General features: G+C 44.6%; 2 protein-coding genes across 3 annotated transcripts in view; both read left to right on the forward strand.

The window, feature by feature from the left end:
• Nucleotides 1–3,558: 3,558 nt before the first annotated feature.
• On the forward strand, nt 3,559–10,154 carry kcnj14 (potassium inwardly rectifying channel subfamily J member 14; the record flags this gene model as incomplete). The annotated part of the gene is made up of 3 exons (XM_080768337.1): nt 3,559–4,788; nt 7,577–7,894; nt 9,903–10,154. The coding sequence occupies 3 exons, from the start codon at nt 3,559–3,561 to the stop codon at nt 10,152–10,154; spliced, it is 1,800 nt and encodes a 599-aa protein (XP_080624463.1).
• Nucleotides 10,155–17,875: 7,721 nt separating this feature from the next.
• myh14 (myosin, heavy chain 14, non-muscle) overlaps nt 17,876–26,369 on the forward strand; it is a 77,422-nt gene continuing 68,928 nt past the window's right edge. For both annotated transcript variants that reach the window (XM_080767904.1, XM_080767905.1), the window contains exons 1-2: nt 17,876–18,073; nt 26,157–26,346. In XM_080767904.1, the coding sequence (XP_080624030.1) occupies nt 26,170–26,346 (177 nt within the window). In that variant the 5' untranslated portion in view covers nt 17,876–18,073; nt 26,157–26,169. The remainder of the gene's footprint in view (nt 18,074–26,156; nt 26,347–26,369) is intronic.

Genomic DNA, 26,369 nt, shown 5'->3' on the forward strand with positions numbered 1-26,369 from the left:
ACTTCACACAGACAACTCACTACTAGTACCGTACAATACATCGCCAAAACATTATTTTCTAACCACTCATACAGTAGTTAATCCATACAACCCAGCTTTAGAAAAATAAATTGTATATCCTCTCTTCATAATGTAAATAGTATCCCAAGCGGCGCACTTTACTACTTATTACGATGGAAATAAGCGAATTAGCACAAAAACCCAACCCCCATTGAGGGCTTATATTAGGGGAAATAGCCAATAATGAACTTTTGCACAAAATAACACCTGGACCTCTTTGGTGGGGACATAACTATACTACAAATAAAGGTAAGGAAGCCTTCTAGCATGTTATTCTCCTTTAAGCCTCAGACAAAGCCAACAGCCGAGTAGACAAATCATGACAATAAACACATTTTTTGGGACAAATAAATAATTAGAAAGAAGAAGAAAAAGGGCACGGTCAGTTTTTCTTCTTTCTAATTATTTGTTCGGCCCCAAAACATTGTTCATTGTCTTGATTAAGTCAACTCACAACTTACAGGTCTTTAAATAAATACTTTTTGAAACGTCTATGGGAAATATGAATGGGAAATTCTCCTCTGGTGCCCTTGTCATTCTGAAAGGGGGAACTGCGACGCTCTATAATATCAATCCATATTCTGGGGTGAACATTAGCCAAAAATAACCTAACACTGCAAGACCCGGATATATTTCTACTAGAGATTTTAACCTTACTACTAGTTGTTCTACTGGGACTTTGTAGAGGAAATTATGTAAAACGTTTATAATATTATTAAAATCATCATTTGGGGGGTATCTTTCACAATAATCTATATGTAATATATGTTCTAGACATTCTAATGATCACAAAAAAATATATATATCACAGGCATTTCACTTACTTTTATCAGGGTTAAAGGTCAAAGGTCATAGGTTCAAAATTGCAAAATTGTCCAGAGATTATGTTTTGTTGTGTGAATTTCTGCCTCTGTGGGGGGGGCATTTATATGCAAATATCACGACCAATGGCATTGCAATGGCATTGCAATGAACATCAATGATGATGTTTAGGTGAAAAAAAGAACAGGAAAAAAACCAATAATAATTAATTAATTAATTAAAAATATAAATATAAAGATTGTATATTTGCAACGGTGGGTCTTGCAGGGCTAAGTGTACATCATCAGCTATTTTTGGCAGAGAGATTCGGCGTAACTGGAATTTGTTCACTGGTGATTTCATGTCATTTTGCTTCCATCTAGAGCGACGACTCTGTGAGTGAAGAGACGACAATACGACCAGACGCAGATGACCGGGCGCCGCGACTCCCCGCCCGTCTATGACTTCTTCCCAGAGGACACGCCTCCGCTTCCCGTGACGGTGCGCGAGGGTGGAGGAGGAGGAGGAGGGGGGACGGTGGACATGTGGAGATGAATCCCTACGTCACCTCTCATTTTAGGAGGGATCTCTTTCCTCATTTCCACCTGTTGTATAGGCGTTAACCTTTCTATAGCCCCATCGCTCACTGTGACCGCCGGCTCCCTTGTTTTGTCTAAACCCACAGCAGTAGTTATTTTTTTTGTCAGTGTATATTGTGTGGTCCATGTGATGCTGTAAATGACTTGGTATACTCAGTCTGAGTCAGGGTTTTGGCTGTATTTCATCCACTTCTCGGAAGACACTGCGTTTCTCAGACTTTTTTGACAGGATTCAAGTTGTAGACGGAAAGGTAAACCCAAAGATTGCAAGCAGACTGGTTCTTTTTTCAAGCTCATCTGATGCTCTCTTGGACAAAGCCTTTTGCTCTATCAATAATTTGATAGAATTAATTTCCCTGTCAAATAATTTTGCATGCACATATTTTTTCTCAGAACCATTACCAAGGTGTTTTCCATCTTCCTCGCATGTTCACACTCCCCTGCGAGGGACATTTCCTCCAATGTTCTCGTGCTTTTCCAGGTTTTAAGTGTGAGATCCGATCCGATTCGATAAAGTCTCAAGCTCTTCCCCCAGTCGTGGACTAGACATGAGGCCTCTCCTCCGACCCCATGCCTACAGAATACCATGGAGGTCATCCCCCAGGTGACTCCTGCACTTTTCCGCCAATCTAATGCTGTTAAACTATTCATATGTTTCACTCAACGTATCAGAAACACACTGTTGACCAACATCAGGCATAGGTTAGATCACCTCTTTTCTCACGTTTCTCTCTCTAACACTGTCTCCTGTCTCTCTGCTTCACTTCCTTTTCGCTCTATGTTTGTGTATGTTTTGAGGGAGGCAGGCACAGGGGATTTCTCAGCTTCAGCTGTAAAGGAGGACAACTCTGCCATGGTGTAGACAGAGATGTTTCCACAAAGGTAATCCATAGTGACGTTTCATTTAACGTTTGAGTGTATATACGTGCTTTGATTGCAGCAGAGTCGTATAGTTCATGTAATCCACTCAAACAATCGGTGTACCAAATGCCTTTTCTGAATTGACCATGGCCACAACAACACAGATAGACCAACCCCCAGGTACAGAATTATTGTCAAAGCGGTGACTTGAGGAATCCATATTCCACATTGGTAAAGATGGAAAATTGCCTTTTGTCAATTTAAAGAGCAACAGCAACAAAAGGTATACAAAGGCTGCTGAACGACACTTAGAACTTGGAACAAAAGCATTTATGACATAAAGTAATGCATTTTATCTTTTTTGTCTTCTCATGACCATACCAACGGGGTTGTGAAGCTGTGAAGAGCTCGGATCGTAAGAAAGAGCATGTTCTTTTTTTTGCTCCATCTAGACTGCATGGTAGAAAAATCGTACGTTTTGACTGAAGCCTATACCATAGTCTGTCCTCATGTACTCTCTTTACTTGCATGTTACGCGAGAATACTTTGTTGGTACAACGTATGCTGTAATATAGGTCCTCAAACTACCCCGACCTGTACTCTTTTTATTTTATTATTTATTATTTGTTTTTCTTTTGAAATGGTGTTGCGTAGCCTGCCCAAGGTTTTCCCCTCATTCGTTATAAACTGAGAGATTGTTATTGCATGCCCACTGTAGTCATAGTCCCTCTCGTCCAATCCACAATGGCTGCAAACGTAGGGTCGCGACCTTTAACCTCTCGGGTCACGATTGAGTGACCAACACCAGTGAGTATATATAACTGTATGGACCTGTAAGGACACTGATGTTTTTATGATTACGCCAATTTGGACGTGCAAAAAAAAAAAAAAAAGCAATCTGTACCTGAAAAGGAAAGAGCGCCCACAGATACAACTTCACCACCAAAGCGACTGAACCATGGCGGTGGGCGGGTTTATCTGGTGCTCACGCCGGGCGCCGTTTATGGCTTTGCACACGTCTCTGCAGCAGGACGCTCCTTCACCATAAACAGTGGAGAACGCGTTCTCATCAGCGGCAAACCGATACGCCATCTTGTATCCGTGTGTAACTCAAAACAGTGGAGACTCCACATCTTCCGGCAATCTCCACAGCAGCGACATCAGGACATCATTGTGTCGTTGAAAAAGACCTGTTCCTTTTTTTTCTGTGACGAAAATATAGTCGCGTGGCTAAAAAATGGGAGCGGCGCGAGTGAAGCGCCGCTTCAGCGCGGTGGTGGATGGGCCGGTGGACGAGGAGGAGGTCATGAGGCTGGCCATGAGCGCCGCGGACACGGCCAGAGCGGGGGAGGGGGAGGGGAGCCCCGACGGCTCGGGGGGCAGTCCCTCCTCCCCCCCGACGACCCACACCCAACGCAACGGCATCGCGGCCCTCGCCGCCCTCGCCCTGCAGGGCAACGGCAAGAACGCGCGGAGGCACGTCGCCGCCGCGGGGGCGGCGGGAGAGCCGCCGGTCGAGGACGACGGCAGGGGGGGAGAGGGCGGGGTGAGAGGAGGAGGAGGAGGAGGAGGAGGTGGAGGAGGTGGAGTTTGCGCGGGGCTACGGAGGAGCGCGAGGGGCGAAGACGCCGCGGGAGGGAGAGGAGGAGGGGACGGCCGCGCGCTGTCGTCCTGTTGCGACCGGGACTCGCTGTCGTCTCCCTCCTCCTCCTCCGGGGGGCGCCGCCACCCCTCCTCCTCCTCCTCCTCCGCCGCGGCGGCGGCCCGGCGCCACCCCAGGCGCCGCCACGGCGGCCGCCGGCCCCGCCAGCGCTTCGTTGGCAAGGACGGACGCTGCAACGTCACCTTCGTCAACATGAGCGAGCGGGGCCAGCGGTACCTCAGCGACCTCTTCACCACCTGCGTGGACATCCGCTGGCGCTGGATGCTCGTCATCTTCACCCTCTCCTTCCTGCTCTCCTGGCTGCTCTTCGGCTTCGCCTTCTGGCTCATCGCCTCCGCGCACGGGGACCTCTCCGCCGTCCGCCTCGCCGCCCCCGGCTCCGCCTCCTCCTCCGTGGGGGAGGAGGCGGCGGGGGCGGGGGAGGCGGACGGAGAGGCAAAGCCGGCGGCGGCGGGTGTGGCAGAGCCGTGCTTCCTCCAGGTGAACAGCTTCATGGCGGCCTTCCTCTTCTCCCTGGAGACGCAGACCTCCATCGGCTACGGCTTCCGCAGCGTGACGGAGGAGTGCCCCCTGGCGGTGCTGGCGGTCGTCTTGCAGTGCATCGTGGGCTGCATCATCGACGCCTTCATCATCGGGGCGGTCATGGCAAAGATCGCCAAGCCCAAGAAGCGCAACCAGACGCTGGTGTTCTCCGACACGGCCGTCGTGTCGCTGAGGGACGGCAAGCTCTGCATGATGTGGCGGGTCGGCAACCTGCGCAAGAGTCACCTGGTGGAGGCTCACGTCCGCGCAACGCTACTGAAGGTAAGACCAATGACCAGCAATGACTGTCCCTATGTATGTCTGTATGTATGTCCCTATGTTTAGGGTGCTGTTGAGCTTCACACTGTGCACAGGTGCATGATGGGACGCTGGGTTTTTAGTGTAACGGTGCAGTACAGACTACCAGACACAATAGCATTTTTTTTGTGTCACTGTTGTGCAGTCAGCACCACTTACTTCAGACAGGTCTGATTTTTTGTTGTTTTGTTAGTATCAAATGCAGAGCAAACAGCATGATTAACAAGAAACAATGCTTTACTGCAGCTTCCAAAATATACAGGGTACGGGGATGGTGCAAAACACGTGAGAGAGAAATGGGCAGTAACACAACACACTTGACTAGAGCTAACGGGACACAGCTGAACACCTCAAAAAAATGAGGGGAAAAGTGTAACACAAATGAAGGGTTTCAGCCAGTAAGATCACTGACCCATATACTGTTATAAGTCCCTGCTGTGGTTCTACCTACGTTGCGGGACATTGCTGCTGTCATAATCTAAATCTCATGAAAACCCATATATGAAGGTGAGGTATCGGTAAAACACAACATAGTGTAAGTCATGTTGTTGTTCATCATTGCAATGTTTGCGTCATCACGAGAGAAGCGAATTAGTTCTAGCGGGGTTAAAGAAGATATGAGTATGGAGAAAGGAAGTCTCCCTACCAAAGACATGCAGGGTTGGGTCTGATGTCTGAGTCTGAGAGCACATGAAGTGTGAGCTTGAAGATCTGCTTTTTAGGTGAGCAACAACAACACCAGTGCAAAACTAAGCTTTTAGGATGAGCCAGATAGACGGTGATGAGCTAGGGGAGAGGTTAAAACTAAAAGGTTGCAGAGTAGAGGCAGAAAAAGAGAGAGTGAGAGTGCTGTGAAAGGGGACAAGGAGAGAGAGAGCAGAGAGAGGGACAGAGAGGGAGACGTAGAGAGAGAGTATACTGTACTATACTAAAGGCCATCTGGCTTCTATAGGTTGTAGTTAATGAGAGCTTGTTGTCTTTCCCGTCCGGGGGGTTATAGAAGATTTACTATGGATTAACTTATACAGGATTCTTTGACTGAGAGCCATTGTCCTTCCTCATCTCCCCTGTGTGTGTGCGTGCGTGCGTGCGTGCGTGCGTGCATGCTCCGTCCTCTGTGTGTGATGGGTTGTTATAGGAATCTAGGTGGTCTGTAGACTGTAGGACTCTTTACTGCATTGTCTCACGTATAAAACATAGTCACAGACACACACGCACGCACCCCAGGTTGCAATCTCTGGAGCCCTGAGGTGACGCTGCACGGTGACATCTACAATCCCTGGTAATAACCTGTCCCGGGGTCAAAGTTCACCCGGGGCAGGAGGGATTATGCTGGGGGGGGGGGGGGGGGGGGGGGTGGAGATTGGAAAAACTAAAGAGGTTGGGGTCATTGATCATTCTGCACATGGGGAAACTGGCGTGTCCACATTTTATCCAGAGAGGCAAAAATATATAGTGATCAGGTATTAATTAAACCATTTCAGCCCTTATATATTCTTCATTGTATGACAAATCATGAAGTTAGATCTACAAGCTCACATCACATCATGACGATACGTGAGCCTGTATTGTGCTTGTTTTATATATATTTTTTTATGTTTGCCTATAACGACATGCCCAAAATATAGGGATCAGATTAGTTACGTTGTTATTGGAAATTAACATTCACTGTCAATGCCATTGATCCCCCCCCCCCCCCCCCCCTTGGCCCTGAGATTGCCTGGTGCATTAGGCTAATTGTTGTACGCTGGACTAGCGAGCCTGCTATTGTTATCGTACGACTTTATTCCCCGGGCCGTTTTCCTGCTGGGCTGTGACGTTGTGTATACGCCTTTTATTCCACGGCCCGCTTTGCCCTCTGGGCCGTTCGTCATGTGGGTCAACCAATAGCAAGACAGAGGGAGGGGGGGGGGGTTACACCGTTTTCATTGGCTAACACTGGGCTGTCGATTTTGTCGACAAATAAAAACTCAACTAAAAACGTCAGGGAGGGACTAGTGGAGAAGTATAGCCTCGGAGACCACGTGCATTTTCCTTTCAAAAGAAATGGAAAAGAAAGGACGAAAGAAAGAAGAGATCCAGTAGAACTAAAAGACAAGTCATTTCATGTTTGGCTGCATGCTGAAAATAGCAGATTTAAGTCTATTTTCAGCATGCAACCAAGTGTAAAATCAGGCATTATTACACCAAAATAGTTTCAGTTTCAGTTTATTTTTTATTTTTAGTGCAACATCATCCCACAGGGGTCTCTGTGCACTTCACAACAATAACACAGCAAAAGAAAACAGCAATAAAAACACAATAGCAAAGAAGTAAAGCATAATACAGTGTCAATACTCAATACACATGGCTGACATACAGTAAGTATCACGCGATAGGACACAGCTATAGATTATGACAAATAGGTGTAAAAAAAATGCGTTCAGAAGATCCATTAATATAGAGCAAGGTGAATGATTTCAGTGAACTAGGGGGAACCAAAAAAAGATGGGGTTTGAGTCTAGATTTAAAAAATGTCTAGCGAGTTGGAATCTGCAGACTGTTTGTGGGAGAGCATTCCAGAGACACGGGGGCACGATGTTTGAATGCTCTGCCCCCGACCGTTATTTTATTGTGGTAAAAATACATTTTTGTCAACAAAATCAACAGTAGATTGCTAACGATTGCTAACTTAAACTTTCCAGATGACTAAAACACGAGTCAATGCAATTTCTTATTCAAAAAATGAAAAATGAACACGTCATCTCTCCAGCCGCGGGTCACCCCGGAGGGCGAGTTCCTGCCGCTGGACAACATGGACCTGGCCGTGGGCTTCGACACGGGCATGGACCGCGTCTTCCTGGTGTCGCCCGTCACCGTGGTCCACGAGATCGACGACGAGTCGCCCCTCTTCGAGATGGACCGCGAGGCGCTGGAGGGCGACGGCGAGCTGGAGGTGGTGGTCATCCTGGAGGGCATGGTGGAGGCCACGGCCATGACCACGCAGTGCCGCAGCTCCTACCTGGCCTCGGAGATCCTCTGGGGGCGCCGCTTCGAGCCTGTGCTCTTTGAGAGGAAGGACTGCTACCAGGTTAGACTATGTATATGGGTTTGGGGCGGAGGAGGGTGTTGTTTGTGCTCACGTCTTAAGTAGAGCGCCGCTTATCCCCCGCCGTTCGTCGCTGGTAATAATGGCATGGTGTGTCCCAGACAGCATGCATGTCTTATAGCTATAGTGTGGTCATCATGGTCGCAAATGGAAATAGTGATCTTCATAATAATGATCTGAAATGAAAACGGTTATGATTAATGATAAAACATGATGATCTATAAAGTATTCATCGTACTCATCTTAGGGCATTCAGCAACTAGTCGACTATTCAACTAGTCGACTAGTAAATCCACTAGTCGACCTTGTTGGTACTAGTTGACTAGTACTAGTATACTTATATATACACTTTATTTATTTTTTCTCCCCGAATTTATAGGCCTCAAGATCAGGTAGATTATAGTTATAGTCACCAATGTACACAGTTTTTAATATGTAGTTAAACAACTAGTCAACTAGTAAAAATGACTAGAAGTGAATGCCCTAACTCATCGTACTCTAAAATTAGCTATAGAGGGTATGTGCATGCATAAAGTGAATGGCAAATCGAGTGGCAAAGTATTATGTGGAAAAGTGAGTTTAACGGTCATTTAACGTCGTTTAAAGCAATCGGATTTGCAGACTTTTCTGTTTGGATGTACAGTATGGCCTGTCGAGGCCAGAATAGTAGTTTTTTGACACTCAGTAGGCATTCTCGCATATCTTCCGGGTATGATGATGATGTCATGCGCATACCCTCTATAGGCTACTGTAACTAGCCATGTTAATCACTCCCCCTTGAAACCAAGCTATACTGTAACTGCTATTCAGCTTTACCCAGCTGATTGCTGCCCAAGTAAGTGCCAGGGCTGAAAATCGAACCTGGGACCTTGTGTTTCCCAGGCAGCCTGTCTACCCATTCAACTATAGTTAGAATGGGTAGCCTAATTTCCTCTGGTTTAAACCGAAACGTGATAACAATACTAACAGGTTTTTGCCTGATTTTCTGAACCTTACTCTTTCAGCAGGACTGTCTTTATATATATCTTGCTACTGTTATGCTACTTTCCTCTCAAAGAACTCTGGTTCTAATCCTCCACCTAGCCTGGCTAATAAGCCAGACTAATATCACGGCATGCAGGCAATTTATTTTTGCCAACGGCCGATTCGCGTCTGGCTTATTAGCCAGGCTGTCCTCCACCACCCTGTAATGACAATTTCTCTTGGAGAATCAGTAACTCTGAGGGCAGCTTGAGTGCATTCAGGGACGTGCACACATAGACATCAAAGGGGGCTTCATGCCCCTGCCCTTTTACCCGTCTGTAAAACAACTGCCCTTTGCAGCCCACGAATGCAGCATTTCCTATGTGAAAGAAATGCAAATGCCACTCCTTTCCATGCCTTGCCGGAAGGCAGCATTCAGGAGAATTCCCTTTTTTTTGCCGAAGTCTCCTGAACTTGAAACGCAGCATTTTGCCCTGAACAAGTTTGTTTAGAAATCCAGGTCGTACACCATACATCTCCACTAGCTAAAGAGTGCTGGGTTGCGCCCTGAAAATAGCTGATCTACAAGCTCTCAACGCGTCGCAGCGCGACACATTGTGAGCTCTCTGGCCACATCTCTAACGCCAGGGCTCCACTGTGCGCGTCTGCGTCGCATCTGCGTCGGGAATGTTCCCTTTTAATCAATGGAGGGTGGCTCCACTGCCCACGTTGCGTTGCGTTGTGCTGCGTTCTGTGACTCAAAAATTGCCCCGGTTCGTTTTTTGATGCACGCACGCGTTGACAGCAACATAAAATAATGTTGTGGAGCACCTCTAGCGTGACGTTGACGTTGTCATGACACGAGCAGGACGCGACGCGCCCAGTGGAGCCCTGGCGTAACACAGTCATCTCGAACACTCTAGCACTAGCACTAGCACTAGCACTCTCTAACACTCTAGTCGGCACGTCCCTGAGTGCATTCCTGGTGTAATGCTCATTCACACCCAGTCTCCTGTTCTTCTCCCAGGTGGACTACTCCTTCTTCCACCGAACGTACGAGATCCCCAGCCACCCGTCGTGCAGCGCCAAAGAGCTCGCCGAGCGCAAGTACATATTGGAGGGCGCGCCCACGTCCTTCTGCTACGAGAACGAAGTGGCCCTGCAGCTTGCCTCCCCCAACGACGATGACCCCAACCCGGACGACGACTGCCCCCAACAGCATCCCTCGCCCCCGGCGCCCCGGCGCCCCTCGTACTCTGAGCACCCCCACACCAACTGACCTGACCTGTGGGGGAAGAGAGACGGGGCCGGGCCCGCCCCCGAGGGGGTGCGAGGGCAATGTGGGACAACGTAATGCCCCCCCAGAGAGGTGAATACAGACAGGGAAGAGACAGAGGACAGATGTAGAGAGACATGTTTAGATGCAGTGGTGGAAGAGGTATAGCAAGTAAAGGTGGCAATACCACAATGTATAATTATTGTTTCAATTACAATTTAAAGTCCTGTATTCAAAATAGGAATAGACTCAGAGTATAGTAATGATGTTATAGTAATTCCGGTAGCACAAAACGTATTAAGTATTGGCATCAAAGTGTGGCTGGTCACGGTGGGGCTGATTTGAATGACTTTATGTGCTGTTGGATAGCTTAACCTATACAAATACATCATAATTGATGAGTCTAAATCTATATATAAAGTAACTAGTAACTAACTAAAGCTGTCAAGTAATTGTAGTACAATATTTGCTCCTGACTAATCAGTATTAGTGACAATAAATTGAATACTCAAGTAAAAGTTCATCTCACAATTAATTGATTGCTATATTAGTCACAAAAGGTAACCAGGAGCTAAAAGATAGACTAAAAAGATAACACAAAAAAGTGGGACTTGTTTCCATTGTGGTCCTGTGTATTCAATTAATCAGCAGCATAGAATATTAGCGCATTGATGCATTTTATAACAGTACAGCAGTAGGCTACAGTACAGTACACTTTCCACCACTGTTTAGGTTCTAAACTTTAGAAGATAGAAGATTTTAGAGGATGGGAAAGAGTCGGATGAGGAGTTAGTCGTATAGTCACAAACAGAAAGAAAGCTTGTTGATCAAGAAATGAGAGGCATGTCTTTCACACAGCCAGGAATTGTCCTTTTTAAACGGTAGGTACAGTGTATAGAGAGAAGCCTATAGCGGGGGCAGGCAGTCGTGTAAAATGTACAGTTTGGGGTCACTCTGATGGACATAACCCAGTTATGGCTTATTGGGCTTTGACGATCCTTTCAGAATCGTTTCAAACGGCTGCATCTTGGATCCGGCCCATCAATACCACCACGCCACCATACAGCAGGCTCTAACGTCTAGCCTCCATGGATGTACGACAGTTCCCCCCAATGGCAGAAACATGCAACTGCACCTGCACCACACAATGTGGAAATGATAACAGGGTAGGTGGTCTGTGGGAAGGAAGAGTGGGCACTTTGGTGTTAAATTGGCAAAAGGAATGTGTGTGTGTATATATATATATATATATGTGTGTTTTTAAATAACAACTTTGTTTTTTTTTTCAACCACGGTTCATATTTTAGGTTGTTATTTTGAGAAAGTAAAAGGCTATTTTTGACAGGGGGGCGGGGGCATTCAAGTGGCTAAAAATGTCTTATTTTTACAAAGATTTACAGCAATTTCTTTATTATTATTTACTATAGTCCTACTACTAGACCCCAGTAAATGACATCTGGCCACAGAAGATCACAGGATCTACTGAATGTGAAGGGGGAGGTGACACACTGATGATTGCGCCTACGCCATACAGTATGGCAGGCCCCTACCCCGTAGCAGTCCGTTGTTCATTCAGACACACAGAAAACAACTATAGTAACTATAGTAATTAATAATAATAAAGAAATTCCTGTACATTTTCGTAAAAAATAAAAAGATATATTTAGCCACTTGTTCGAATGCCCCCGCCGCCCTGTCAAAAATACCTAAAAACGCTAAAACTAAAGAAAGCAGCAAATGAAAAACTTTTAACACTTTAACACTTTTACATTCTCTAATAACAACCTAAAATATGAACCTTGGTCGAAAGAAACAACGTTTACTTTACAAACAAAGTTGTAAAGTAAAGTAGCCTATACATGATTAGAACATGCTTAAACATTCTACAAATGCCACAAATTCCTACAAAACCTCTATATCCAGTCATTTTCGGGCATAAGCAAGAAGTTGAAGGATACAATTAAGTCTGATAATGATGTAGCATTCCGTGTTCACATCAAGTATACTTTTACTGACCATATTTAAATTTATTTTCTTTCTTTTTTTTTAACATTTTGGACAAAATAACCAATTTTACATTGACGTGCCCAGTTGTCCCTAGTGCACACCTATCCTGTATCTGTGGAATATCTGTTGAAATTAACAATAATAATGAAGTAAAAAAAAATGTATCTCTCAAGTTTCAAGGGATTCATGTGTTCCTTGTGAGATAGTCAATTGGGTAAGTATAAGGATACCATAAGGAGGAAATTGCAGTGGTGGAAAGTAACTAAGTACTTTTACATACATTAACCACTAACCGATCTACAAGCTCACAACGCGTCGCGTTGTGACGCATTGTGAGCTTGTAGATCCGCTATTTTCAATATATTTTGTACACATTTTGAACTTGTGAAATGGCACATTCTGCACAATGAGTACTTTTACTTTTAGCACTTTAAGTACATTTTGATACCGATACTTTTGTACTTTTACTCAAGTACATTTTCAATTCCGTATAACTTTTACTTATAACGAAGTACTTCTAAATTGCAGTATTGGTACTTTATACTTAAGTAAAACAATTTAGTACTTTTTCCACCACTGGGAAATGGTCTGTGTGCTAGTTTGAGTCCTGGGACTGGGGGGGTCTGTTTGAGTCCTGGGACTGGGGGGGTCTGTTTGGTCGTCCACTGGGTCAGCAGGCTACCTGTTACAGCCAATCATTCACCACGGAGAAACAGCTGAAAATGAGCAGCCATTTTAAGCTGTTTCTTTCCATTATTTGTATCTACTATTTGTACCGTAAACACAATTGTCCATTTTACTCTTACATCATACCCACCCAGTTTGATGTAAGAGGAGAATTGTTGCTATGCTAAATGACCACCATTTTCCACCCATATCTTCATGTAATTGGTCCTATTATATTAATTATTAGTTATATATATAATGCTAATGATGTCTGTGTCTAATAGAAGGGCTGTGGACACTTCAGAAACAAACAGGCAGATTATTTAATTATTATTTCTTTCCAAACAAGGTTTCACATTTTGTATTTAAATTTCTATTAACGTGATAGGTAGAAATGGCTTCCATTCTTCTATCCAGGAATAGAAAACCTGCAGTTGCTATTAGCTTGGATTCCCCATCGATCGGGTTTCTGAACTGTCCACAGCCCTCCTCTGGGACACAGACTGAGTAGACAAAATTGGTTCCATACAGGGACGTGCACACATAGACATCCAAGGGGGCTTCAGCCCCTGCCCTTTTACCCGTCTGTAAAAAGAAAACTGCCCTCTCCACAGCATTTACTATGGTGGAAGAAATACAAATGCCTTTCCATGCCATACCGGAAGGCAGCGTTCAGGAGAATAGCTTTTGAAATCCATGTCGTACACCGCATCTCCACTAGCTAAAAGAGTGCTGGGTTGTGCCCCGAAAATAGCTGATCTACAAGCTCTCAACGCGTTGTGAGCTTTGCATAGATCTTCTATATTATTCGCTATTTTTGTCCAAAAACAAAAATACGGGATTTTAGTCCCTGCCTCTCTAACACTCTCTGCACGGCCCTGGTTCCATATTATAACGAGCATTGAGTCGAGGACCAATATGAAGATAGGTTGAAAATGGGCGAGGTCGTCCTTTAATAACTCAATGTTATGCAAGTAGAGTCAACACTCTACTAGAGATGCTCTCAACCAAAACAAAACAAAAGTAGTGAAGTGTGACTTGTATATCTGTCATACGACCGTGCCCTGCACTGACAATAGCAGATCTACAAGCAGATGTTGTATAGATCAGCTGTTGGGCTCAGTCAAACAGTCAAACTCAGTCAAACAGCAGTGACTCCAGAAATGGCAGGACATTTAATCTCCCGTCTAACGAACGAGCATGTTGTATCATTTGCGTTTCTAAATTGTCGCTGGTATAAAACCAACATGTAACCCCTATTTATATATAGGATATTAATATCCTCACAATGTTGACACTGCATTTCTTTATTAATTTGTATTTTCTCCGCATGCTCTGTATTGTGGATCACACCAACAATGTTTATTGTTAAACCCTTTGTGCTTTTAGAGGTTAGCCAACTAGCTGTGATTGAAATCTTGAACGTGTCTTGGCACAAGGCATGGCAGACCAATTCAATGTGGGACTAAATCCAAGATCAAGGGCGTTGCTCTCATTGGAAAAGTCAAAACGCACTGCAGGCCTCAGATAATCTCAAATGACTGTTGAACTCTATGGCAGAGGTCATGTGATGACTTCCATGTCCCCTTTTTTAAAGGAGCATGGGAATTTATTTTTGTAATGTTTTATTAAGACAGGTACATTGGAAACTATATAAAATGAAAGCACATGCAGCAAAACGACAGATGGAAGACTTGGACCTATCCTATACAAGGCAATCCACCCCCAGTGTGCTGACTTCACAGTGTTTCGCTGCGTTGACTGTCCAGCCACTCTCACAGGTTAACTACTGAGAACTGTACGATCCATTGGAGATAACTCTGATGAACATTTTGATCTTCCTGAAGAATAGTTGTTTTCCGAGGAATTCTGGAAGCTCCTAGTAAACCGACATTTAACTCTCAAGCAGCGGTGAGTATGTGGCGTCTAATCTCAAAGATGTGATGAAGACAGACAGTACAGTGGGCGGTGGCTTCAACACAAACTGGAAATGTTTTTTTTTTGTAAATTATAACCTTCACCTGCCGTAGTGCAGTCTGGTTCATGTCTAAGATATAAACCTTATTTTTTTAATTGTGTGACAAAATTCTGAATAATGTAACTCATAGCAAATATAGCAATGTGTTTTTTCTTCAAACACTTTAACCACTTGAATCCCATAGCATCCTGGGCATTCATTGTAGGTGAACATTTGAAAATAACGTTTATATTATTATATTAGACGCCTGGGGGACTAGGGTCTACAAAGTATAGAGTTCAAGTGGTTTATTATAGTACAACACTGGACATTCTCCATCTATATCAGTTATACTGTGAATTTGCTTAGTGATTTGTTGCCCTTTATATTTGGTTACGCTGATGTCATAAAGAGGCCACGGAATAGTTGCACTTAATGGACGACTTCAACCTGTCTTCATTCATAAAAGAAGGTGGATAAAAATAGATGTAGTCTTTATTTATAAAAGTTAAAAGAGTCCGACATGTTTCGACTCACACAGAGTCTTCATCAGGGCAAGTATGGGAATTGTCTTCATTCATATTGGTCCTGTGTGATAATGCTCATGATAGAATGGTACCGTTATTCTAATGAGCATTAGTGAGGACCATTTATGAAGATAGGTTTGAAATTGGGTGAAGTCATCTTTTAATTGTTTGGATTTGGATTAATTTGGCACACTCTGGATTTTGGTATAGCATTTTGTTTTTGATCCTGTATAGCCTATATATCTGGGTTACTTATGCAAGCTGAATATTGTTAATCTTATTTTGTTTGGAAAAGCAGAAATTCAATCTCAAGGCCCGCAGATTGCAATGATTTTCATAATGAGTTGTGAATTGGCGGCCTGAACAAAGCAAACCTATAACCACAAAAAGTGCTCAGGTATTGAAACTATATTTGAGTATATTTCCAGTCCTTGTACAAGTTGTTACAGAAATCAACAATATGTATTATCTGTAAACTTGTGTTTGTTGTACAGTCATGATGATGAAGAGACCATCCTTTTGCAGGTTGGTGAGGTTAAGAATAAGAACTGAATTAAAGGGTGATATATCTAGGGTTTTCAAGACAATGTGTAAGAATTGATTAATAATCATATAAAATAACTAATCAACTAACAAAGTCTTTGTTGACTGAAACAAACAATCGATTATTCAACTGTCAACTGAGAGGGACAAGACTTCCCATTAGTTCTGAAGCATTATGGACGGTGGCACAATATGTAGTTACTGCTGTTTGCCTGTGGGGGGCAGCATTGGTGAGGTAATGTATTATGTCTTCTGATCAGTGATATGACATTCTATATGTTTGTGTCTTCCCTTTTTGACCCTTTGGATTCCCCCATGGCCACTGTGTTCTATTTATAGACCACATACCTGACTTTGCTTCCATGGAATGTAACTTGAACTTAGAGAGCACCAACAATTTAACCACCGCGATGGTCTTTATTAATATTAATATTTTCAAAGCACAACCACAACAAAACAGCAAGAAGTTGACTGCTTTGACTGCTCCCCTGAGCATTTTAGCCTCTACATGCTGTACACAGGGTCCTATCTATGTATTCTTCAGGAACAAAGACAATGAATGAACTTGTATAAGCTTTTAAAAGCGAGGCTGTCCCTTCCTTTCTTTGGACATCTTCTACAGGCTACTGTATTAGGCTATAGTGATCTACCCTTCTCTGTTGTAACACAATTAAATGTCATCTCACACACTGTACAGCTGATTCTGTCACACTGTGTGCTTACATGGGGAATTGAATGAACAGCAATGCACATCAAATAAATCACATGAGTTGAAGTTGGATTGGTTTGTTCTCTTTACAAACTTATAATAATAAATTACAATTATTATTAATAATTATGTATTATTATTAAGTATTAGGGATTTGACTCCCAAGGAAGAGTCGGTCGTAGGCTGGCCTGGTAGTAGCCTACCAAATGTGTAATTTGGCTGCCTGCAGCAATGAATGGGAAGGCGAATAATTCATATACTCCCACTCAGAACAGACAAATCGGCTAACCAAGACTATAATGAACAAAATGAAAAAGAAATGCGGCAATGACCATTCATTCCGGTGCCACTGCAAGTAATCTATCATCACTGTCAAACACCAGCTGTCTGCATTCACCAATAAGCTCTTCTCTCACCACCACCACCCCCCAGCCCAGCCCCCCACCACCTTCCCTCACATGCTTATTCATTGCTCCCAATATTTATTATCAGATGGAGGACTCGGCTGATTCATTGTTGCTGAGTCAGTGATTAATGATTTAGGGTTTTTTTTCTTTTCAGTCTGTCTGGGGCGGCTATACCAGCTGGATGATTTAATCTCGGTTGATGTCCAGGTCAGGTCTAAAGTCAGATAACTCCAGTCGGCATTTCAGTCAACGCCGGGGGGGGGATTCAAACCGGACTGACCGCAGACCAGTTGACTGACAGTTGTAGTAGTACGGTTTAAATGTCTACTACACTCATTATTACCCGCGACAGACATCAACAAAGAGCGCGCAAAATCCTCCTTTCTCCGGAGCGAGCACCTGCTACGCCGCCCCGATTGGTACATCGACACGTCAGTCGCATCTACGCCCCGCCTTGCGGGCTTCTCCGATTGGCTATCACCGGGGATTTTCGGCCTGTCTCCAACCCCATTGGTCCCGGCGGCACTCGTGCGCCAACGAGACGGCGGTGCGTTTTTTATGTCTCATTCATGGGGCGGGGCCGCGGAGCTTGTAGCTTTCGATTGGAGCCCTCCCGTCTCCGAGGCGTGACCGAGAGCGACGATCTCGCACCGGATTGGCGCAGATGCCGGAAGCGCTTTTGGGTTCGCTTGCTGGCCCAAATACACTTCCGTCGTGCGACGGTGTCGCGCGCCGAACAAAGCCGATCTACAAGCCCTCGGCGGCGAGGACCGCGACCCGTCGCGGGGCTTGTAGATCGGCGAAATGTCGGTCGCGCGACACCGTCGCGAGGCGAGGCACACAATCGCCCCTGCCCTCGTCGCTTCTCTCTGTTTTATATTCACCAGTGAACGAGTGTGTGCGGCAGGCAGGCAGGCAGCGGCTTCCACACAGACAGACGCGCTGCTGCTGCGATGATAAAAGCCGCATTTGCGGTACCGTACACACCTATCACTCAGTCGGGGGGAAAAAAAGACCCAGGATATACATATCTCCTCCTCCTCCTCGCACAGGAGCCACACATTATTCCACACATAACACATTTCGGAGGAGAGAAGCTTGTGAAGGTGAGAAGATTTAAAACCTAGTCATACTTTAATCCATGTCCAGTCAGTGTGTGTGCTGTGTATGTGTGTGATACTGCGTCGTATCATATTTCAAGTGTGCGGCCGATAACGTCGCTGGATTGAGTCTAAATGCGGGTGGCACAACGCCTAAAAATGACCCAAGGCAAGAGGGGAGGGGGTGCAGGCAAGGGGGTACACGCCGGGGCAACGCATAACGGTACTGAGGTCTGATCTCCATGTTCCTGGAATAGAGGCTTTATTAGAAGACTGCAGACTGACATTGTCTGGCTAATAGCCACATTGCATGGGGATTCTCCCGTTTTATTAATTGGAATGTAAATCGTAACCATTTAGGGTTCATGATAAAACATAATAATGATACTAATACTATAAATAACTACTGATACTAATAAATGATGTAGTTATGATTACCCTGGTTCGGCTTTCCGTTCGGTTTTGCATAGGCTGCAGTTGTGGTGCTCCCATCATTAGGCCGGTGCTGTTAATGTGTCCATGTGTAACTGCTTGATGTTTGAGGTGTGGTTGCATTATTTCACAGGGTTTTGTGCTGTTATGTTATCTATATCTATGGCCCAATAATGCAGGTATTTTATAAAGGGACCGACGCTCAACCTACCTACCGGTATATACCTACCCCACAGACAGACAGCAGACTACCGCACTGTACTCTAGTCAGTACTGACCTCAGCCCAGTGAGCCCACGCCTCTGATACAGCAGCAGCAGTTGTTCTCTTCCCAAATAACATCAGCATAATGTCATTGTCACTGCTGTTGGCTGTCTGGCAGGGAAGGGGAAAATGACAGGTTGAAAAGAGAAGGCGGCTATAGGGCAGGGCTATAACCCCCCCCACCCCTAACACACACACACACACACACACACACACACACACACACACACACACACAGTACACTATACACAACGACGAGTCACAGGACCCCCTGCAGTGAATGACCTCGGTAGAGAGAGAGAGAGACAGAGAGATACTCTGGGGGTATTGTCTTTGGAGTCGTGTTGCTATGGAAGATAGCTGTGTTAAAAAAAGAGCCGGTGTTGGCACCTCCATGCACACTCTGCTACTGGAGGGGGCTGGTGGTCAAGTCAGCCAGCCTAATGCACCAAACTGAAAGATAATATGAATGGTCACAGACAGCATTATTACCCCCGCTGTCACTGCTTTGGGTACAATTTGGGGAAATTTCACCCCTATCTTCTGAATAATTTCATCTATTCTATTCGCCAAATTCTCACTATTTGTCGTATCAACGAAGTATGGGCTTAAGACGTTGTTTATACAGTCATCTTGTTTTAGCAGCAGGGTATATACAGCCCTGCTTGTTTCAGACAAGGGAAAATGTCATAGATTATTCAATCTGTTTGTGAACTGCAGTCCTGGGCACATGTAAACTACCGATGGCTTCAGAATCTTCGATGTCTGGGATGACCTGGAATAGCCCGGTAAATTCCTGGGACAATAGAACATGAGCAACGTTGTGAGACACTCTCCAGAACCTGTGACAAGTGACAGCTAGTGACTGTGACCGAAGGACATTGTCTTCTCATTTCAATAACCCCCCCCATCTCTATAGATAGACTAACCATGTTTAAACAGTGACAGAATCTGACTGAAATAGGGTTTCTTTTGTGACAGGGGAGGCCTATACTGCGTGTCTGGTTAGTTATGTCAGATATAGCCGACATCTACTATCAGACAAAGTTTATACTGTATCTTATACTGTACCAAATATGTTATGACTGTATCTGGGTGGTGGCTCTGCTCCCCACGCCCTCACTCACATTGTAGTGACAACAGGTATGATAACAGAAGTTATTGGACAGACAGACAGTCAGACAGACATTACGGACGGGTTGTCCTCCTAACCACGTTGTTTGCTGTAGCTGCGGCTTTTATGCTTTGGAGTGAAATTGGACTCAGTAGGAGTCTTTCTTTGACTGTGAAACTCCCATGCAGTGCTTTATAATAAACCACTTACAACATAGACAAAGACTCACGCACACACACGCACGCACGCACACACACAGAGGCAGGGTAGATGGCATATGTGTGGAGGTATGGAGGCAGCTAATTGTTTACTGACAGCAGGCCAGTCAGTATTAATGTGTCAGAGTATGACTCAAACCATGCAGTTCACACCATACACTACTGTATATTCATCTTTCACATAACTAATATAAACTGTACAGTGTGTACAATACATACAGTACAAATTCTTTCAGAGACCTACTAGTGCACGTCTTGTATCAGAAACGACTGTAAAGGTCAGTCCACTAAAGATATACTTTTTTAAGAAATCTTTCTAAATCAAGTGGATGGCAGAGCACATGCCACAACGATAACGATGGCAAACGATCACAATGATTGTTGTATAGTGCTTTGTGCGGAAAGCCCTTACGTCTTAACGCTGCTATGAGACCTGGAATTCCTCACAGGGATCCATAAAGGGCTATCTTATCTTTTCTTTTTCTTTAAGCTTGCAGACCTCACCTCATGTCCCCTCAAAGCTAACCATGCTAAACTAAGGCTAATATTTCGAGTTCAGTCAGTGGTTCTAAAAGTTGTGTCCGGAAACCTCAGGGGTCCTTGAAGGGGTTCCCCAGCAAAATGTGTTAATACATTGGCTATTTGACAGCAGCTGATCTACAAGCTTGCGACGTGTTGTGACTTATTTAAATGAACACTGAGGATTGTAGTGTGGAATGGATGCGGTATACCCAGAGATGAAAAATGTATCAAATTGACAAGCATTAGCCAAAGGGTCCCCTTTGGCCATTTCATACAAATTGTATTTGTTTGAAATGGGCTCCTTTGGCTAATGCTTGTCAAACTGGGCACTTTTGCCTAGTTTCCACTGCAGTGCAAGATTACAGAGGTGCCCCATTGGTCAACAGTAGAAGACTGTGGTTGTACTGGGCAGCTCCCATAGTGGTTAACAGTAGAAGACTGTGGTTGTACTGGTCAGCTCCCAGTGTTTAACAGTAGAAGACTGTGGTTGTACTGAGCAGCTCCCAGTGGCCAACCGTAGAAGACTGTGGTTGTACTGAGCAGCTCCCAGTGGCCAACCGTAGAAGACTGTGGTTGTACTGGGCAGCTCCCAGTGGTTAACAGTAGAAGACTGTGGTTGTACTGGGAAGCTCCCAGTGGTTAACAGTATAGAAGACTGTGGTTGTACTGGGCAGCTCCCAGTGGTTAACAGTAGAAGACTGTGGTTGTACTGGTCAGCTCCCAGTGTTTAACAGTAGAAGACTGTGGTTGTACTGGTCAGCTCCCAGTGTTTAACAGTAGAAGACTGTGGTTGTACTGAGCAGCTCCCAGTGGCCAACCGTAGAAGACTGTGGTTGTACTGGGCAGCTCCCAGTGGTTAACAGTAGAAGACTGTGGTTGTACTGGGCAGCTCCCAGTGGTTAACAGTAGAAGACTGTGGTTGTACTGGGAAGCTCCCAGTGGTTAACAGTATAGAAGACTGTGGTTGTACTGGGCAGCTCCCAGACAGTGGTTAACAGTAGAAGACTGTGGTTGTACTGGGCAGCTCCCAGACAGTGGTTAACAGTATCAGACTGTGGTTGTACTGGGCAGCTCCCAGTGGTTAACAGTAGAAGACTGTGGTTGTACTGGGCAGCTCCCAGACAGTGGTTAACAGTAGAAGACTGTGGTTGTGCTGGTCAGCTCCCAGTGGTTAACAGTAGAAGACTGTGGTTGTGCTGGTCAGCTCCCAGGTGTGGATTAGTGTTCCTTTGTGTCTGTGAAGCGTGGCAGTGCTGTAAGACCAATCCATGCTCAGTCAGCTTTCCCTGGATGGACGAATGAATATAAAATCAGTATCAGTATTTCTGAGGTAGTCAGCACAAAATGTCAAGTTCCACCACTTGGGGTTAATTAACAGCCTTTTGGGCTGGGACTCAAAATGGGATGTGTCTCCACCCGAGTAAAATGTCAAACAAAACCTCATGATTATATTTGAAAACGTGTTTTTCCTAATCAAAATGGCCAAAGAACACACACACACACACACGCGCGCGCACACACACGCACACGCACACGCACACGCACACACACTGTGTGTGGGTGTGGGTGTGTGTGTGTGGGTGTGTGTGCACACACTTCTATAAGCCACGTTAAAGGGCAGATTTCACTGCTGGGTGAATGATGATAATGATAATGTGGCGTGTGCTAACGCTAACGGTTTAGTGTGTGTGTGTGTGTGTGTGTGTGTGTGTGTGTGTGTGTGCGTGTGTGTGTGTGTGTGTAGCGTGCACCAGTGTTTCCTATACTGTAAAGAATAGTGGGCCATCCTGGAAATAAAAGCCACCACTCCACCTAAAGGAATTATTTGTCTGTTGTTCTGTCTAACATTTCTATTGTTGTTGTCAGTCAGTGGAGAGTTAATTATGCTAATAAATAATTAAAAATAATGAACTTAACTTTACTTATTGTATTTCGTCAAAGCCTATAAACAGCAGCAGTGCGTACGGCATTACAATCTAAAACAATAGGCTACAAAAGTGAATTAACCCATTCTGAATGGGAACCCGTTTTGGTGTTGGCATCCTGTTATGCTTTAGCTATTGAAAAATAGCAGATCTACAAGCTCATAGCGCGCCACCGAGTGGCGCGCTACGAGCTTGTAGGTCTGCTATTTTTGAAAAATCGAAGAGCGACTGACATTTTTAGAATCTGATCTCAGGTCAGAATGGGTTAATCAGACCAGTGTGTGTCCCAGTGGAAACCTCGTATGAATCTGATCTCAGGTCAGAATGGGTTAAGTGTTGTGTCACGGCATGCTGCAACATCTGCTGCTAATGCTGCGTATTATCTTAATCGTAGTTTTGTTTATGGTTTTTACTAAATAATCATATAGGACGCTGGAATACAAGCAAAGAAAATCAGGTTAAAGGAGAATTCCATGCTAGAAGGCTTTCTTACCTTTATTTGTATTTGTTACAGTACGTCTCCACCAAAGAAGTCCAGGTGTTATTTTGTGCAAAAGTGCATTATTGGCTATTTCCCCTAACATATAAGCCCTCAATGGGGGTTGGGTTTTTGTGCCAATTCGCTTATTTCCATCGAAATACGTAGTGAAGTGTGCCGCTTGGGATACTATTTACATTATGAAGAGAGGATATATACACATTTTTATTTATTTTTTAGCGATGGAAATAAGCGAATTAGCACAATGCCCCGTTCAATTCAATGCAATTTAATTCAATTAATTGAGGGCGTGTGGTCTGGGAAATAGCCAATAATGCGCAAAATAACACCTGGACCTCTTTGGTGGGGACGTAGCAACTACAAATAAAGGTAAGAAAGCCTGCTAGCATGGAATTCTCCTTTAATATCACATTAGCCATAGTCTTGCAGTCTTACACGTCCAATGGCTTTCCCTCCTCATGTCTATATGCGCCGTACAGCCCATAGACATGGTGTGCTGTCAGAGTCAATGAGTGATCACGTTTCTGTAGTACTACACCAGTTCTGACTAGAGTGAGTGGCTTTCAGAACGCAGGCCACAGCGGTGGTGCAGTAGTAGTAGTAGTAGTAGTGGTAGTAGTAGTAGTAGTAGTAGTAGTAGCAGTAGTAGTAGTAGTATTAGTAGTAGTAGCAGTAGCAGTAGCAGCAGTAGTGGTGCTAAAAGTAATGTACTAAAAGTAAAAGTACTTGCAGAATGTCCCATTTCACAAGTTCAAAATGTATACAAAATATATTGAAAATAGCCGATCTACAAGCTCACAGTGCGTCGCAATTGTCAAATAGCTGAAATGTATGAGGTTGATGTGGTTAATGTATGTTTTCTAATCAAAATGAAAATCGCCAAAGTAACTAGTAACTAAAGTTTTCAAATGATTGTAGTGGAGTAAAAGTAAAAATGTTGGCTCTGAGATGTAGTGGAATAGAAGTAAAAGTACTGGAAATTGGAAATACTCAAGTGAAGTACAAATACCTGAAAATTGTACTTAAGTAAAAGTACTTAGTTACTTTCCACCACTGAGTAGTAGTAGTAGTAGTAGTAGTAGTAGACTAATTAGCCTGAATTTCAGATTCACTACGGTCCGTGACGTAACGTGGTGAATCAGGCTGGATATCCCAGGCTATAGTAGTAACGAATGAAGTTCACTTCCACCGTAGTGCACACACTGTCACCTCAACTCTCATTCGCTCCCTAAGGCGACTCAACGTTTTCTCTAGCTAGCTAGAGAAAACGTTGGGCTAACACTACAGGGGGCCGCTAACACTACAGGGGCCCCTCAGAGACTTTTGGTGTATTGATTTATTGATTGAATACGTTATTAGCAAGATTAACCATATACAGTAGTACAGTCAAAAGTTATGCTAAAAAGGATAAGAGAAAACCCCCCCAGGGTCTTGTTCCCATTGTGGTCCATTAACCCAGGAAACTCCAGGAAAGCATTTGTGTAATTTTAGAGTTTAACCACTTTAACCACATTGTATACGTGGCGCACGCTATGCACTTGTGTATCTGCTATTCTTTTAAATTTTTGTGAAATTCATTGCAAAACTTAAATACAGTATATATATATAATATATATTTGTTTTTAAAGCGAACATTATTAACTGAAATCTGGGCGTGTGTCCCTGGCACAAAGTATTTGGAGATAGAGGTTGGCAGCCAAACATATCATTTTAAACTGTTTTTCTTTTTTAAATCGGCCTCAGGTCTTAATCAGAATTAGAATCCTCTTTCATCACAGTTTTACAAGTAAAAGGGTTATGTATAGGTTATTGAATAGGGTGCAGTGTGATATGAACCCCCCAGCAGTAACTCTGTTGCGTTATAGTGAAAGTAATCATAATAATTGGTTTACTGAACACACCAACATGTCGTAGAAGGTGTGAAGGCGCACATAAAAGCGTGATTAAAACTTTGCCGCGCACTGAAAACAAACGACCGATCCATACAAGCTCCAACTCCCCTCATTCATGTATTGCAGGAGCTTGCAGATCTGCTATTTTCGTCGCATACTGTATAAATGATAAATTAAGCCTAAAAGTGAAGCGGGGTGAATTAACTCTGAGGAATTAGCCTGCATGCTTGACCACCTCTCCGTGGCTAATGTGATGTGTTTGCTGAAAAACAGAGAGCGAGAGAGGGATAGAGAGGGAGAGATGAGATTGGTATGAACTGAGGTTCATATAACCAACTGCAAGAAATATGATTAGTGGTGGAGGGCAAGACAAAGATGATGTCTTCTCATCCAAGTTCAACGTTCAATCACTGCTGTCCCCTATCTACACCATTCACTACAATTTCCTCTATTGCCCTCTCTCTCTCTCTCTCTCTCTCTCTCTCTCTCTCTCTCTCTCTCTCCCTCCCACCCCCACAGACCTCCAGACTGTCATGTCAGTGTGTTGAGACGGTTGATGTATCTCTCCCTCCTTCCAGCTCTCTGTTTTCTTCTTCCAGCCCAGTCGTTTCCTCCATTCCCTGCCCTGTCTCTCAATTAGGCCATTGCTGGCGCAATGTCTGCTGGATGTAGGCCCTCCATGCCTTTAACTAACTGCTCTCCTTTCCTCTCTCTCTGTGTGTGTGTGTGTGTGTGTGTGTGTGTGTGTGTGTGTGTGTGTGTGTGTGTGTGTGTGTGTGTGCGTTTGCGTGCATGCACGCGAGTGGACTGGATTTGATGTTAATGTCTTATGTCTGTGCATGACTCACGTGTGTGTGTGTGTGTGTGTGTGTGTGTGTGTGTGTGTGTGTGTGTGTGTGTCAAGTTGGGATCACATCAATGTCACTGTCTGACAGACCGTTACACTGCAGTTTGCACCCACCCACCCACTCTGTAGAGACTCTAGTCTGGAACAACAACAACTACTGTAGTTCAGAGTAATATAATAAAGTGCTCATTCTATCTCAATGGGATAGTTCCAGCCATAGGAGCAATGTTTGGAACTATAGCCCATAGCTTTGCGGCGAGATCAAAGCGTGTCTCACTCGCTACTCTCCTACTCTACACTCTGCTGTAGCTATACTGTATCTCTACCTCACTGTTCCCTCTCTCCCTCTCTCTCTCTCTTTGTCTCAATCAACACAGTGCCAGCAGTACCATGTCCAGGCCAGCAGGAGGCGGCGTCACCAACGATGTCACCCGCTTCCTGTCCACCGGGACGCCGAGTCCCTCTGCGGTCAACAACTCGTCCGGCCTGGTGTTCTCGGCGGCCAGCCAGGCGGACTGGGCCGCCAAGAGGCTGGTGTGGGTCCCGTCGGAGAAGCATGGCTTTGAGGTGAGTTTCGTTAACGTGCGTTG

Source organism: Protomyctophum bolini, assembly GCF_963924005.1.
Source record: "Protomyctophum bolini genome assembly, chromosome: 7".
Classification (NCBI taxonomy): Eukaryota; Metazoa; Chordata; class Actinopteri; order Myctophiformes; family Myctophidae; genus Protomyctophum; species Protomyctophum bolini.